The 16553-nt window shown below is 46.2% G+C and overlaps 1 protein-coding gene across 1 annotated transcript in view; it reads right to left on the bottom strand.

Moving 5' to 3' along the window:
• Positions 1-1107: 1107 nt before the first annotated feature.
• Positions 1108-16553, bottom strand: part of ccdc102a (coiled-coil domain containing 102A) — an 83790-nt gene continuing 68344 nt past the window's right edge. The window contains exons 7-9 of the mRNA XM_042060771.1: positions 15653-15823; positions 15082-15185; positions 1108-2932 (exon numbers count right to left, since the gene is read on the bottom strand). Of these exons, the coding sequence (XP_041916705.1) occupies positions 2794-2932; positions 15082-15185; positions 15653-15823 (414 nt within the window). The 3' untranslated portion in view covers positions 1108-2793. The remainder of the gene's footprint in view (positions 2933-15081; positions 15186-15652; positions 15824-16553) is intronic.

The raw sequence follows: 16553 nt of genomic DNA, 5'->3' as shown, positions 1-16553 counted from the left end.
GGAGCAATATTGCAGCAAAACATTGCAATGGTCTTAAAAACGGTTGTCCTGCCACATTCACATTGACATTAAGCCACAGTGGTTTTCATGGAGAATTTGAATCACCAGAAGGCCAATCTAGATCTTAATCCGTGTATAGGAGAACAGACCATCCTGTTCTAGACTCATTCGGCTGTGCACAGCAACAACTCTGAGTGACAACAGCTCAAGCAAGCGGTCGGAAAGGAAAGCCGCCCTGGTCCAGCGCTGATCAATGAACAGGGCCGAGGCCAGCTTAAGCCCTGAGCCTGTCGTAAAACAAGACGAGAGACCTACAACCAAATCAATTATGACAGACACTGGCAAAGAACCCATCTCACTAAGCTAATGCCATCAATCAAACTCAATGGCAGTACAACAAGTAGGTCACATCACTAAATTTAAACTCCTCAACGACAAAGACAAAGACAAATTTAAGCTAAATGCCAAGAAAAGCCAGCTTGTGTAACTGGGGACTGAAAACAAAGATGGCTGCCCAAGAATAGTCTTCTGTCGCTCCAAGTGCAAATAGATCATGTCAGGTCTATCAATATGCTTTAATTAAGTAATTACTGCCTTTCCTTAATTAGCAGGTAAAAGTAGTCTCTGGGGGGAAACAGGCAGCCCAAGCAAAAGCACCAGCAGCAGCAGCAGCGCTTGACAAGACTCTTTAGACACAATATGGTAATTCTATCATTTGCTAAGCATAATGACTTCTGTGGTAAACACGTGTGGATGTTTCAGTGCTTAATTAATTAGGCCCATAGCAATGAGTTTGAGCCAGACTGAGACAGCGATGAAAGCGGGCACTGGTCACACGTGTGTGTGTGTGTGTGTGTGTGTGTGAGTGTGAGTGTCTTTTGCATTCAGGTGCTATTATCAGTACAGTTGAAGTACATCACCTTAAATATGAATGTAATCTTTTGTATGTTTTGTATCTTTTAAATATAAAACATTTAAATACCCATTTATGCAACCGCACTATACAGACACATACACAAACACAGTCACACACACACACACACACACACACACACACACACACACACACTCACTCAGTTACATAATTAAACTCATTGACTCAGGATGTATATATACATTAAACATTTATAGATCAAGCTAAATACAAAACACTGTAATACAGACATATTATGTAAAAAATTAAACAGATAAATAAAAGTTCAAAACAACTGGTTGGTACAAATAGCTTGGTCCCCACTGCAACTGAAGAACTGTTGGGTTTGTTTCAGATCTTATTGCTTTTCAGAGGGCCAAGTCCACATGAATATTCTGTGGTCGATAATACTCTCCCCCTGATCAACAGGCTTTATGCTGGAAGTGTGAGTGTGGCTGTGTGTGTGTGTGTGTGTGTGTGTGTGTGTGTGTGTGTGTGTGTGTGTGTGTGTGTGTGTGTGTGTGTGTGCGCGCGCGCGCGAGTGAGAGAGAGAGAGAGAGAGAGAGACAGAGAGCGAGAGGGAGAGAGAGAAAGAGAAAGAGATAGAGAGAGAGAGAGAGAGAGAGAGAGAGAGAGACTTATATCTGTGTGTGTGGTTTTTGGGAGGTTATGCTTGCCTGATTGATTGTTTGACATATCTGTCACTGTCATCAAAATAACTTTCCCCGAGCACAACAGCAAAACACAAACATACAGGGACCCTGCGGCAAAGGGATGGATGGAGTTGGGGCTGGGGGGGGGGGGGGGGGGGTGTAACACCAGAGAGAGACAGGACACCAGCACCGGCAGGACACTCAAGGGCATTTCTATGGAGCTCCCATTCTACACACTGAGAGTATCCTACAGCATGACTGCTGAGGGTCCAGCATCCGCCCAGGGCCTGGGAGTCCTCCAGACAGGACATGTAAGCAAGTGGAGGGACATCTATGGACAGACGAGGAGGAGGAGGATGAAGATATGGTGATAGGGTAGGATAAGTGGGAGGCAGGATGCAGGATGTGATGCGCTGGATGAGGATGAAGAAGATGAATATGAGGAGGAGGAAGACGAGGACGAGGATGTGATAATATGGTGGAACAGTGATGGGTCGAGTGGGAAGCAAAATGCAGGATGTGAACGCATGGTGATGATGATGATGATGGTGAGGATGAGGAGGATGATGTAGAGGTCATTGGTGGGGTCGAGTAGGAGGGAGAACGTAGTAAGTGAGGTTTGAAGGATGCAGGACAAAGAAGGTTGTTCACTCGGACACAGAGGAAAGAGAGAATATAGAGAGATAGTTATGAAGGAGAGCTGGAGGGATGTGGTGTGTGTGTGTGTGTGTGTGTGTGTGTGTGTGTGTGTGTGTGTGTATGTGTGTGGCATAAGGTGGGGTGTACAGTAGATGGAGTTACAGTGGTAGCAGGTGGTGGTTGGAGTGGTGGTGTTGGTAGGGGTAGAGAGACTGACCACCTTCACAGTCCTGCTGATCACTCAGTACTCAGCTCCTCTGGGTCCTCCTCCCAGCGGTGTGTGTGTGTGTGTGTGTGTGTGTGTGTGTGTGTGTGTGTGTGTGTGTGGTGGAGGAGCTGGGGGTTCGGGGGGGGGGTACTGACAGGAACACACAGCTGTGAGGTGCCACAGCTTCAAAAAGGCAGTAAGTTTGAGGTCATCAACCAGTCCACTCTGAGTCCACACATGCCTTTCTGTCTGTCTGTCCACCTGTCTAAGGACTGGGCCAAAAGAGCTCTGGTGAGGAGCTGCAAGCCCAGAGCTGGGTGTGGTCAGTCTTAAGTCCTCGCCTGGACAGAGCTCAGGCCAGTGGTTGGCTGATTCTGTTCTTAGGGGATCTGAATCTGCAGCTCTTCGTCCTCCTCGTCCTGGTCGCTGGGGGGTCCGTCTGGATTGTCCGTGCTGAACCGAGCCGAAGCAGACGTCCTCATCTTCCCAAAGAGCCCTGGACTCTGCTGTCGCCGCAGCCTAAAAGAGACAGAGAGAGAGAAAGAGAGTGTTCATCTTGAATACAAATCTATCTGCTATATATTGTATTCCAAGCATTCTCTATGTAAACCTTATGCTTAAATGTTTAAATGCTTTGGCAATGCACAAATATTTTGTCATGCTAATAAAGCGCACTTGAATTGAATTTCAATTGACAGACAGAGAGAATGAGAGAGACAGAGAGAGAGAGAGAGATTTTACCACATGATTTATGGTCTGTTTATGTATTATAATGTGTTGATGTGCTTCTGTGCTTTGGCAACACTATTTTCCCCCAAATTGGTCAAAGTAATAAAGCATATTGTTTCAGAGCGAGTGAGAAAAAGAGAGAGAGAGGGAGAGGATGAGAGGGGGAGAGGAGGATGGTGTAAAAAAACGAGTGAGGTGAGAAAGGTTCTTGTCCTCCTCTCTCGACTTCCCAGGGACAGGTTGACAATAAGTAGGCTAAAAGGTAAACAATATCTCCCACCTCAATGAATAATTCACAGACACTTTCAAACAGGCTCAGTCAGGTCTAGCCCTGCGGCCAAGCTTCTCCCATAGTCACCAATACCCCTGAGCCAGCTAAAGGAAACTACCAGCATTTCTGCGCCCCGCTGCCTGCCAATGTTATACAGCCTCCCCAGTCCTCCGCAAGGTGCTATTTCAAACTGAACTGCAATGGCGGCAGGTGATCTTCACTGGATGAAACTTGGCCAAGTCACTCCAGAACGGGAGCGGATGAGAAACAAATGTTTGCCTGTGTGATTTATCAGTGGTCAGAGCTGGAGGGACGCCTCCTCATTCTGCGGTGATTCATGGCATTCATCAGTAGCCAAGCCAAGCCAAGCCAACCCAGCGCCATGCTGCTCCACTCTGCTCTGGTCTCTGCCACTGCGTCCCTCAATTGCTGCTCTCTTAGCCAGCATTAGCCAGCTGCCACCCCCCACAACCCCCATCCCCATCCCCACTAATGACAAAGACAAACAGGCATGAGACCAAGCTCAGCATATTTAATTCCTTAAACCAACATGTTCTCCCTCACACACACACACACATAAGTAAACACTCACAAACAAGAGTGAGCACACACACAACCTCTCCACCCCCCTCTCTTTCATTCTCTCTCCATCTCTCTCTTTCATGTTTTCTATCTCTCTCACTCTCCATCTCTCTTCCTCTCACTCCCTCTTTCCATCCCACTCTCTCCATCCATTCATCTCTCTCTCTCTCTCTCTCTCTCTCTCTCTCTCTCTCTCTCTCTCTCTCTCTCTCTCTCTCTCTCTCTGTCTCTCTGCCCTCTCTCCAGGCTGCCACCAGTTCTGGTGTCGGTGGCTCTGTCGGAACTGATTAGGGCAAAACAGCTTAATCTCCCGGAAACGAGCGGTCAAACAATACCTGCCCACCGAGAGGCCTGCTGGGCACGTTTGCCAGCTGTCCAGGTAAATAGACCTTCATTAGAGGGATGGAGGATGAATGGAGGAAGACTGAGGAGAGATATAATGAAGGAGACAGTAGAGGAGGTGTGTGTGTGTGTGTGTGTGTGTGTGTGTGTGTGTGTGTGTGTGTGCGTCACTGGAAGTGAGACAAGACTGGAAACTAAATTGTGTGTCTAAGTCTTCAAATGTATGAGACGCAGGCATGTATGAGACAGTGTGCACAGTAACAAAAGAGAGAGGCTATGACAGCCACTGAGAGAACCAGACAAAGAGTATGTGTGTGTGTGTGAGAAAGAGAAAGAGAGAGAAAGTGAGGGAGAGATGTGTGCATGTGTGAGTGCATATATATAAAAATAAGTGTGTGTTTTTGTGTGTGTGTGTGTGTGTGTGTGTGTGTGTGTGTGTGTGAGAGAGAGAGAAAGTGAGGTGCATATATATAAGGGAGTGTGTCTGTGTGTGTGTGAGAGTGAGTGTGTGAGAGAGAGAGAGATGTGTGAGTGCATATAAGTAAGTGTGTGTACATGTGGGTGTGTGTGTGTGTTTGAGAGAGAGAAAGAGGGAGAGAGAGATGTGTGCATGTGTGAGTGCATATATAAGTGAGTGTGTGTGTGTGTGTGCGTGTGTTCACACTATTTGAGTGTGTGTGTGTGTGTTCAGCAGGAGTAAGAAAAATAGGAAGAGAGTGTGTGAGCAGCAGCGACAGACAGGCGATGACTCACACAACTGATCAATTATACAGCAGCTCTTATGAACTGCACCCTCAAGCTAAGGCATTGGAGGCCACACACACACACACACACACAAGCTGAGGCCAGCATTCACAGAGCTCCTCTCACTTATTCATTAAGATAGGATGGGGATGATGCAGCACACACACATACAGGTATACACATAGTATACACACATGCATGTCCACACACACTCTGAAGATATGCAGACAAGAGTAAAAGTAGACAGGTGTGCTGGATTGGGGTGAGAGAGATTTGAGGTGCTGGACTATATGATAGCGCCCCAGGTGTTCTGTGTGTTGGTGGTATGTCTGTATGTACGCGCGCGTGTGTGTGTGTGTGGTTTATCTGTGTGTACATGTATTTGTGTGTGTGTGTGTGTGTGTGTGTGTGTGTGTGTGTGTGTGTGTGTATGTATGTATGTATGTATGTATGTATGTATGTGTGTGTATGTGTGTGTGTGTCTGTACATGTGAGGGATGAATCACGTGGATGGTCAGACATGGCACTGGACCACCGTGGCTAGCGTCCAGTGTCCAGCGTGCTGTAATGCTTGTCCAGCATGCCACCATATGGAGGCTGGTTAGCTGAATTAGGACCAGTAATGGGCGTAATGAAGCCAAGAGGGGTTCAGAGGGAGAATCGTGTCACAGAGGCCCCACAGCTGCCCACCGCATGGACACTACAGGCCAGCTGCACTCTATAGAGAGATGGACATGGCTCTGATAGGCACGACTGAGGAATGAGACTTTTCAAGAATCAGAATCGCCACAACTGCCGGGGCTGGGTGGAACTGTGGCCATTAATGGGTGCCCAGGTTGTCAATCAGTCAGGCAATCAGTTATTCTTATTATTACACTCATCTTTAACAGAATAATTACAACTCCTCTCCTCTGAAACCCTCCCTCTCTGTGTTCCAGCTTCTCTCCTCCTGGCCCAACAGCAAGCCAACCTTACACATATGCACACACACACACACACACACACAAACACACACACACACTCACACACATACATCCTCACACACTCACTACCCCCTTACCCCCCCACCCACACCCCTATCCCAACACTACCTCATTCACACTCTCAGAGCTACCATCCGCACCCCCCACAGCCCCCCTTCTTGTCATTCCGGTCATCAATTTCATCCCTGATAATCATATCTGTAATCATCCTGGATGCAAATCATCCTTAGCCTTTCTGTTATTAATGTTATGTGAGTTAATAAGCCATGTCAATGTGATGTCTTGTTAAGTTACAGTATGTGTTTGTGTAATGTCTGTTTGTCCGATGTAAAAGTATTCTTGTGCATGTCGTTGTAGTGTTGCATTTTCTGTAATGACAATGGTGTTTGCAATACAAAAAAAAAAAAAAAAAAAGAATCAGAATTACGGGTTTTAATGCTCACTAAGTCTACAGGTTTTCAATGTTTTTTTATGGGGAAACCCTGCATGGTCATTGTTTATCTGACCTAGCAACAGTTACACAGAATGTAGGACTTGACAAACAGTAGACATGGGTGTATGGTTGTGTGATTATGGGATCAATGGTGTAATGCAGATGCCCAACGTTTCGATTTCATCTCACTGTGGAAACAGATCAAATCCGATAACAGAATACATAACAAAACGGAATCAGCAATAATGTAGACGTAGCCTAAGAATCCCTCAAAGTTAGAGAGGGGTAGAAAGAGAGAGAGAGAGAGAGAGAGAGAGAGAGAAAGAGAGAGAGAGAGAGAGAGAGAAAGAGAGTGAGAAAGAGAGAGAGAGAGAGAAAGAGAGAGAGAGAGAGAGAGAGAGAATACCGTCTAAGAACCCTGTGAGTGGAAGGGGAGAGTGTGAGTGAGACAGATATGCAAATTTGTGAGAAAGTGTGAGAGAGGAGCAGAGAGAGGAAAGGAGGCCACCCGTCCTGCCTGGGTTAATTACATTTCCATGCACCGGTGGCTCTGGCGGTGGTGGAGCCAGTGGTGAGGGGAGCGGAGGGGGAGTGGGGGGAGTGGGAAATCCCAGCAGACGGTGCACCAGTGCACCCCTGGCCACTGCAGCCTTTAATGACGGTGTTAGGGGAGCAGCACAGGGGCCCGGGGCCCACAGCAAGACCTCACTGCAGCTTAAGAGGCCTGATTATTTATTTTTTTCTCGATTGTTTAAAAAACAGCACTCACTGATGCACTTATTCTTATTGTACTAGACCTTTTTTTCTTAAAATTGCCCTAGAATTGTTGAGAAAATTGCTTTGAAAAGCTTAAACTGTTAACCATGTTGTGAGTCGCTTTGGTTAAAAATGTCATATGTCAGCCATATGTAATGTAATGTAATGTAATGTAATGTAATGTAAGGATTATGGTGGGCAAGACTACAGGTAGGGGGCTGCGGCTGCTGCTGTGTTGGGAGAGTAGGGGGCTGTGCTGGGTGGATGGCACATGGGGGTCAGGACTGTAGGCAAGGGTTGTGTTGGGGGACTGGTGGGAGGGTGTGTGGAGAGAGTGTGTGGGGAGAGTGTGTGTGGAGAGAGTGTGCGGAAAAGTAGGGGGTTGTGTTATGTGGGTGCCTGGACTGTAGGTGGGGTTGTGTTAGGTGGGTGCCTGGACTGTAGGTGGGGGACTGTGGTGGGAGGGTGTGTGGAGAGAAACGGATAAACTAGAACGTCATCCAGTGTTGCCACAGTTACCTTGAAAAAGTAATCTGATTACGGATTACTGATTACTCCTTTAAAAAGTAACTTAGTTACTTTACTGATTACTTGATTTTAAAAGTAACTAAGTTAGATTACAAGTTACTTTATTAGTTACTTTCAGCAGCTGCCAACAACACCCACACCGCCTCAACATAAAAATGAAAACCAGTTTTGCCAATACTCACTATACTGGAAGTGCATTTTAACAGTAATGTCAGCAATGTATAGCAGACATCCCATAACCTACAGTACTTAGATACTGAAATTCAGATGTTTGTTCAATAATGTCTAAGTACACCAAATAAGGAAGGCCTATTGATAGAAATTGTTATAGTAAAATATGTAGATTTGTTTGTAGATTTTTTTTTTCCATGTAGCCTTGGCAACTAGCCATCATGTATAGGCCTGAGTAATATGCAAATCAAATTACACTTGTTAAACTCACCTCAACAAGTCTTTTGCAATCATTTAACCCGCCGTGAGTCGCTGTTACAAACAGTGCAGTGTGCAAGACTATCATTATATTTTAATCTTATGAGACAATTGGGTATACTTTTGTGTCTGATGTGAAATGGGTCTTAAATCTTCCTTTTTGAGGGGCACTGATGCTGCCATGACGCTCCTGTTCCTAGATGCACTGACTGAACTGATTAATTAAGTTTATGAGAAAAGAGATATTTAAGCACACTTACACTGAAAACTGATTGGTTGATTTAGCAAAAACAGACCAGGATGCTCTGTCTTGGATGCGCTTCAGGCACAAACGCACCACTCCTCTCTCTCTCTCTCCCTCTCCGTTGTGTGCGCATTAAACTCATATGCACACGCGATTTGAAGTCCGGTCTGGCTTGCGTGCTCTTGTTCGCTCTAGGTACCGGGAGATTTTATGTAATTTGCGGGCGTCAGGATGGCGCTATCAATATGTGGGAGACTTGGGATGTCTAGCTAGACAGCACTTTGTCGCCAGCACAGTATGTACAATGTACCTTAATGTTGTCAGGTTTAGCTGACACAAACTCAAAGTAATGACTGATGAAATGTGCATCTCTCTCTCTCCCTCCATTGTTGTTTACGTTTGTGTCGCTGCGTGGTTTTACACGTGAATTGTCCTCATGCTGAAAACTTGAGCATAGCCTACATGACATTCCCCAAGGCAAGAAGATAGCAAAGAATATATCTTTTTATGAAGGAAAATGACAAAAATAGTAACGCACAGTAACTTAGATAAGTAACTTTAATCTGATTACTGGTTTGTAAATAGTAGCGCGTTAGATTACTCGTTACCGAAAAAAGTGGTCAAAATAGACTAACGCGTTACTAAGTAACGCGTTACTGGCATCACTGCCAATGAGTCATGCGGCAAGCGTCACACAACAAGATGAGGAATGCAAATGTGAGGGATCCAAATGCAATGAAAGCAGATCTTACCCGTGGTGCGATTCCAGTCTGGATGAAAATGGAGGCTTAGTGAATGGCTGTAATGACGGGGAGGGGAGTACTTACAGAAAATATGGGGAGCTAGTGCCTTCAGATCCGGCACACTGCTACTACCGTTAAAACTTTATTGAAGTTTCCCCCAGAAGGTGATGTTTCGAGCCACCAAGCTCATCTTCAGACTGATGGAGATGAGATGTCTGATGATGAGCCTGGATGCTCCGAATGTCATTTTCTGGGGAGATGTTTTTTTCAAAGGAGGAGCTGGATTTTGTTTATTTTTCTCATGTTTGTTCTCTCTGAGCACCTGCCACAACTGCAAGTGCAAACTTTTGCAGTTCTAAGTTTGAGTGCACCAGAGGAAGTATGGGTGGGTATTATACTTCCCCATCCTGCCACACACACACACACACACACACACACACACACACACACACTTCTGGTCTGCACCATGTTAATAGGCCCAAATTGCCCATAATAGGAACATGGTCACAGTGGTGAGCTACAGGGCTAAAAGCTTTTTGATTCGCGCCCCAAAACACTTAATGCTGGTAGGTTACACTATGGCCAACATGGAGCAGAGGGAGATGGGGGGGGGGTTGAGAAATTATGTTTTTGTGTGTTTGCAGTTGCACATGAGTATCATGACACAAACTCAGCCTCTCTGCCTAATGAACTGAGTGTATGTGTGTGTGTGTGTGGTCACATGCCTCTACCCTGGGGAATATGAGACCAACTGGGCCAATAGAGTAAAGGCTGGCACGTTTGTTCACTCTGTGTCAACTACATGTCTGGTCACTATGACTGCATGTGCGGTTGGTTAGGTCATGCTGATAAAGAATGAGGAGGACTGGGAGAGATATGAAAAGCACATCACCAGTACACTGTAATGGAGAGACAAACTGCCATTCCGTGGTGGGGTGCTGATTGGATAATACATTCAGTAGGGAATACTGATTGGATGAGACAAGATGAGTCAAGGCCAGTCATGGGATAACAATGACCAGGGGTGTAGTGGACGTTGGACGCGGGGGAACGCCATCCCCCCACTTCTTGGAGCATTGTTTTGAGCATTTTAATAAGCATCACGCAAACGTCTCCAATTAGACCTCTTTGTCATAAAATTCAAGAATGACCCGTCATGCTGTAGCACTCCACCATGCGTAAAGACATTAAAAACTGTGCAGCTCGTCATTCCGCGTTACCCGAAAGTAGCTAGAAAGTGGCTAGAAAACCATAGATTATACAACTGCCTGTATCCGAATCTAGCAAGCATCTTCATGGCCCACTATTGCAATTCCTTCGTTTGTGTTTTGCAGAAAGCAGGTAGGCTAATCCAGTGGTCAAAATGACACGAAGCATGTGTGAGTAATACGAGTGATTTGTAACGAGGGAGCTCCAATATAAGTGATAAGGCTATTTTACCATAAGTAATGACCCAACGGTGAACCTGAACAACTTTAGGAAAAACTTACGATTGGTGCAGCGTGCAGCTACTTCATCCAAACAAAACCTTTTCAAATGACTGGCACTTGCCTGCCCAATGTTCTTTCTGTTATTTTTTTTTGTTTTATTGACTGTGCACCTCTGCATTTTAATCATTCGCAATGACATTCATATGACGCCCCCTCAAATTGAGCTACGCTGACCACACAGCGTGTTGAATGCGTGAATCCTGCTTGTGCTATTGTTATTGCTATGGTTTACGTGTGGCAATGAATGAAGCCATGCCGCGGCATGTTATGCGTCAAGGAGATTAGACTACGCTAGATTACATAGGCTACTCTACATTATGGTTTGTCTGTTTATTGTATGATACAACAAAAGTAAAAGCTACAGACCATATTCATAGACTTTGGTGGAAAAGTGTAGTTTGGGTGAAGACATTATACAGTATGCTACATTTTGAAGCTAATCCATATAATTTAATTGTTTTTTTTAATTCGATTTCATGTTCACGAAAGCTGGTAATTTTGGCCTTGGCCTTACGCACCGATGTATGTGGAGGTGCGTGAGTTTTTGCAATGATGTCATTAAAATAGCGTCCCCCCACTTTAAAAATCCCCACTACACCACTGACAATGACAGTTCTTTGCTGCACACTCACTCTCACTCACTCACACACTCACTCTCACTCACACACTCACTCACTCTGGATTAAGGTTGGGCCTGAGGGTGGGAGCGCCGACAATGCTTGGCTGCTCTCGGCTAGCTGGAGATCGATACACACACACACACACACACACACACACACACACACACACACACACACACACACACACACACACACACACACACACACACACACACACACACACACACACACAAAAGGGGGCTGGATTTTCTTCCCTCTCATTTCACAAAAGCTTCTTTCAGATAGTGTTTAGAGACTGCCAAATAGCCTGCCTGTCACACATATAGCAATCCTTCAGACACACACACACACACCATAATCAGCTACGCACTTCCACACACACACACACACACACACACACACACAGTGGAGCTGTCAGGCCGTGGAGGTATGTGTTAGCGTGTTGGGTTGTTACGTGTGGCGGCGGTGACGGACCTGGACAGGCAGAAGGATCAGATTAAAGACCCCTGAAGCCATTACAGGAGCACAGATGCCCAGCGAAACGCAAGGGTCAGGATGTTCCCCGTTATGACGCTCCGACATCGTTCCCAGAACGCTTCCCTCGGACGCTGTTATCGCTGGCCTTCTGCCCAGCACTGGCCTTATCTCTCTGTGTGTCCCTCCCATACATACACACAGACACACACACACAAGCACTCACTCACCCCCCCCCCCCCCTCTCATACACACACACAAACACACAGATCCTGCTCCCTCTCTAGCCTATGACCTCACTGCTGTTCACACAGCTAGGAAGCCAAAGGTCAAACCGAGTGGAGAGAGGGGGAAAGAATGAAATTAATGTGTGTGTGTGTGTGTGTTTCCTTCTAGAAATCCACCATGCCTTAGAGGGATCACCTGCCTTCCGAGCAGCTATCGATTCAGGCCAGAGATTTTATAGCTGTACAGTATGAGAAGTCGTAAAGAGCTTTCTCTCTGCACAAACAAAAACAACAGGGAGAGAGAGAGGACAGAGGAGTGAAATAAAATGGGAAAATTACTATTAAAACCCGTTTCTACAAAAACATATAGGTGAGTATTGTGTGTGTGTGAGTGTGTATGTGTGTATGCGTGTGTGTGCGTACATTATGGCATGTACAAAGATTGTGCTTTTCATCTATGCTGAATCACACACACATACATATACACCCCAACCCCCCCCCCCCCCCGTGTCTGCCCTGGCACTTTGGCCAGCAGCTTCGCCTGCCTGCCTGTGTGCATGCGCCCAACACCACCCTCCATCACCATGACTACCGTGCTCCAACTCGTTACTCCATCCATCTCCTTGACAACCGCTCCTCCTTTTCAACGGTCACCCTGAAAAGCCCAAACCAAGGGGCCCCCCCGCCTTCCGGTGCTCTGCTTGAGACTGTGGCTGGCAGGACTGTGGCTGGCAGGACTGCCCGCTGCCCAGGGGAGCTCTGTTCAGTTGGCTGGCACAGGTAGGCACAGGTAAGCCACGGCCACTCAGCACATGCAGCGTGCAGCGGCTGGGATTTTGCACTCTTGAGACTCAGTGGACTTTGAGAGTCTGAGTGGACTTGGATTCTGCTGAGAAGCCAGAACTGCTACAGCATTAAAATTCCTCCACATTCCCATAAAATCAGGAGGCAGCGTGAACAGTGAATATCACATTAGCGGCACTTATCAGAGCCACCACTAAGTGCTCCTCTCTCTCTCTCTCTCTCTCTCTCTCTCTCTCTCTCTCTCTCTCTCTCTCTCTCTCTCTCGGTCTCTCTCTCTGTCAATTCAATTCAATTCAATTCAAATAAGCTTTATTGAGCATGTATACAGATTCAATACATAAATATATAAGATAAACAAAACAATGTTGATTAAATAATAGTAATAAATAAATTATAATAAAAAAAGAATATTAATTTAATAAAAAAATAATAATGAATGATAATAATAATAATAATAATAATAATAATAATAATAAAATAAATAAATTATTTATTTATTTTTTTCAAATTGAGACTATGTTTAGATTTCTGCTCTTTCTCCATTATGTTTTTTCTCTGTTTGTGGCACTTAAACACAAACTGGCGGAGAGCTGTAGGGATTGTTCTTCCTCACCTAGGAGGGTTTTCATTTCTGAATGGTCGTCTAGACCTTTAAATTGTGGGGTTTTTTCTAGACATTTAGGGTAAAAAGAATTTCAGTAGAGTATATTTGGTGCACCTCAGAAGGAAGTGTTTTTTATCCTCAATCTCCATGAGGTCACAGTGGGAGCAAATTCTTTGGTGTCTCTCTTGCCAGGATCTTTTATGCCGTCCAGTTTCAATTTGCAATTTATGGTCACCCAATATGTATTTTGTTAGGTAACAACTTTGTGGTGGTTTTAATTTAACCAGATAATTTGCTAGTTCGTATTTTCGGTTTAATCCGAAAGGTAACAATTCATTTTCTTATTATGTTGGGCGTCTTCTAACCATTGGGAAATGTAGGCATTTTTGTTGTTATTGTGGATTTCTTTTAGTAGTATTGGTTTTGTATCACTAATGTCATTGTCGTTTATAATCAAATTTAAGAGGTTGTCTTTTTCTGGTTCTGTTGAATTTTCAAGTAGTGCTTTATGGTTTAGATTTTGAGGGTCTGAACCTTTTAAGTGCATCCAGAATTTTATGGATCTTTTTGTGATGGCCAGGGACATAGGGAAACGACCTAATTCAGCCCTGCCGGTCTCCCTCTCTCTGTCTCTCTCTCTCTCATTCATTAGGCCCAGTGAGTGGTGGTGGTGCCTCCCTGCTGACGGGACCCCAGTCCAGGTGCAGGGCACGGAGGCTAAACGCCTTGCACTTCCTCTGGTTACTCTTGACGATAACCTGATGAACCACCGATACACACACATCGATACACACTCTTGCTTTACACTCGGCCGAGATAACCCTGTGACCAAGACCACACACACACACACACACACACACACGAGTTAGGGGCAGGAGTTAAACAATGAAGCTCTGCAGAGAGGGCGTGTCAGCCCTGGCGTCTCCATGCCAACAGGGCTGCCTATCGCAGCACTCCCAGATGCGTTTCCATGCCGACTCGCCTGTCGCTCCGCTCGCCCGAGCTGTGGGGGTGTCCAGAGCTCTCCCTGTTACTAAGGTAACCCGCAGCTCTGCAGCCAGTGATTGGCTGTGGAAGGGTGGGAGCCAGGAACGCAGGCAGAATGATAAGGCAGGAGCGAAGAGGTGGGGAAGAGAGAGATACAGAGAGAGGGGGAGAGAGAGACAGGGAGAAAGAGAGAGAAAGACAGATAGAATGATAGAGGGAGACAGACAGAGAGGGAGGAAGGGGGAGAAAGAGAGAGGGAGAAAGAAAGAGAGGGGGTAAGTGAGAGAGAGAGAGAGAGAGAGGGGGGAATGAGAGAGAGAATGGGAGAAAGAGAGAGAGGGGAGAGATTTGAGGGGATAGACTTGGTGCTAAGTTGAGCGGTACTATCAGGCAGACGCAGACAAGACTGGGAGGGAGACAGAGTAAGTGAGCATGAGAGAGAGAGAGAGAGAGAGAGAGAGAGAGAGAGAGAGAGCAAGAGAGAAATAGAGAGAGCTGGAATCAGCAGCTCTACACTGATGCTCACACCATTATCAACAGGGAGAGAAACTGCCACAACCACCAGCAACTATCCCATTTAGAATATGTAGGTTTGAGTGTGTTGTGTTCGTAAGAGAGGTAGAGATTAAGTGTGCTTGTGTGTGTGTAAGAGAGAGAGAGATGGAGAGTGTGTGTTACCTGGACTGCAAATGTTCCAGCTGGACCTGGAGGTTCTCTGTCTGTTCCACCTGCTCATCGAGGGACCGCTGGAGCTTTCGGCTCTGGTTATGGGCTTCATCCAGCTGTAGTACACACACACACACACAGAAAAGGAGAAGGAGAAGATAACAATGGTAGGACATGCAGAGCCTTATAGAGCCATAGCAGTGCATTGATAAAGGCTACAACAAATTGATTACTACTGTAATCTAAACCACAACGAGCTGAGGAGCAGACACAAACATTATCATTTAGCATTTGGTGGATGCCAGTGCTCTCAAATACACTTATTAATCCTGCCAGCTTCCAAGGAATCAACCAGGTGTTTGTGTGTGTCTGTGTGTGTGTCTGTGTGTGTGTGTGTGTGTGTGTGTGTGCGTGTGTGTGTGAGTAAATGTGCTGACATCATCCTAATCTTCGAACAAGCTCTTTCTTTAGAACCACAAAGTGCAAAACTGATGTCTATGATGTTTGTTTTGAATGCATGTGAGTGTGCATGTGATTGAACATGTGAGTGGGTGTGTGTGCGTGTGTGTCCATGTGCACTGACCTCATCTTCAGCCTGTCCAAGCTCCTTCTTGAGCTCCTCCACGCGGAGCCGGAGCTTCTTGACCTCGGTCTCGTGCTGATCCACCCGCCGGTTGGCGTGGGCCAGCTCCGCCATCTTCTCCTGGTACTGCTTCTTCAGCTTGGTGTGGATGTGCCGCAGGTCTCCCAGCTCCTACACACACACGGAAACACACACACACAACCACACACACACACACACACAGAGACAAACAGACAGACAGAGAGAGAAAACACAACACTTTTCAGGCTTTTAAGCTTCTACTTAAGTTTCAGTAACAAACCACGACATCCAAACATTAGCCCATGTCGCTGTGTGGTGGTGGGTGGTTGTTGACTTTGAGAAATGGAGGCAACAGGACGCCTGTGACTCATGTTGTCCACATCAGGGGGGGAGAGTCCACAGCCTGCCCGACCGAAGCCTCGGCTGGTCTGGAGGCGACGCGACGGTCACGGCACGGCCCCTCTGACAGGAGGAATGGGCCTCCGACACGCGCTCCAGATGTGCTCGCCGACCCTCCCGTCGAGGTATGAAGGTCGCAGGTGTCAGCGGCGCGGGGGAGAAACTGATAAAAGCCCCCGCAGACCGGTCAATAACACGCTGCTCACCACACACACACACACACACACACACACACACACACACACACACACACACAACCACCACCTCGCCAAGCTAGACGTGGCGCATACACACAATAACACACTGTGCGCCTGTTTGTCAGCGCCTCCCGGGAGAAAATTAAAGAGTGGCGGGAGAAGAGTGTGTGTGTGTGTGTGTGTGTGTGTGTGTGTGTGTGTGTGTGTGTGTGTGTTGTCTCTGTGAAGAGGAGCCAAGGTCAAAGCTAATCCCCAGATAGACAAACAAAGAGCACTATGTTTTA

Source organism: Alosa sapidissima, chromosome 14 (assembly GCF_018492685.1).
Source record: "Alosa sapidissima isolate fAloSap1 chromosome 14, fAloSap1.pri, whole genome shotgun sequence".
Classification (NCBI taxonomy): domain Eukaryota; kingdom Metazoa; phylum Chordata; class Actinopteri; order Clupeiformes; family Clupeidae; genus Alosa; species Alosa sapidissima.
Note: the sequence above shows the minus strand (reverse complement) of the source record. Positions and strands in the feature narration are given on the sequence as shown.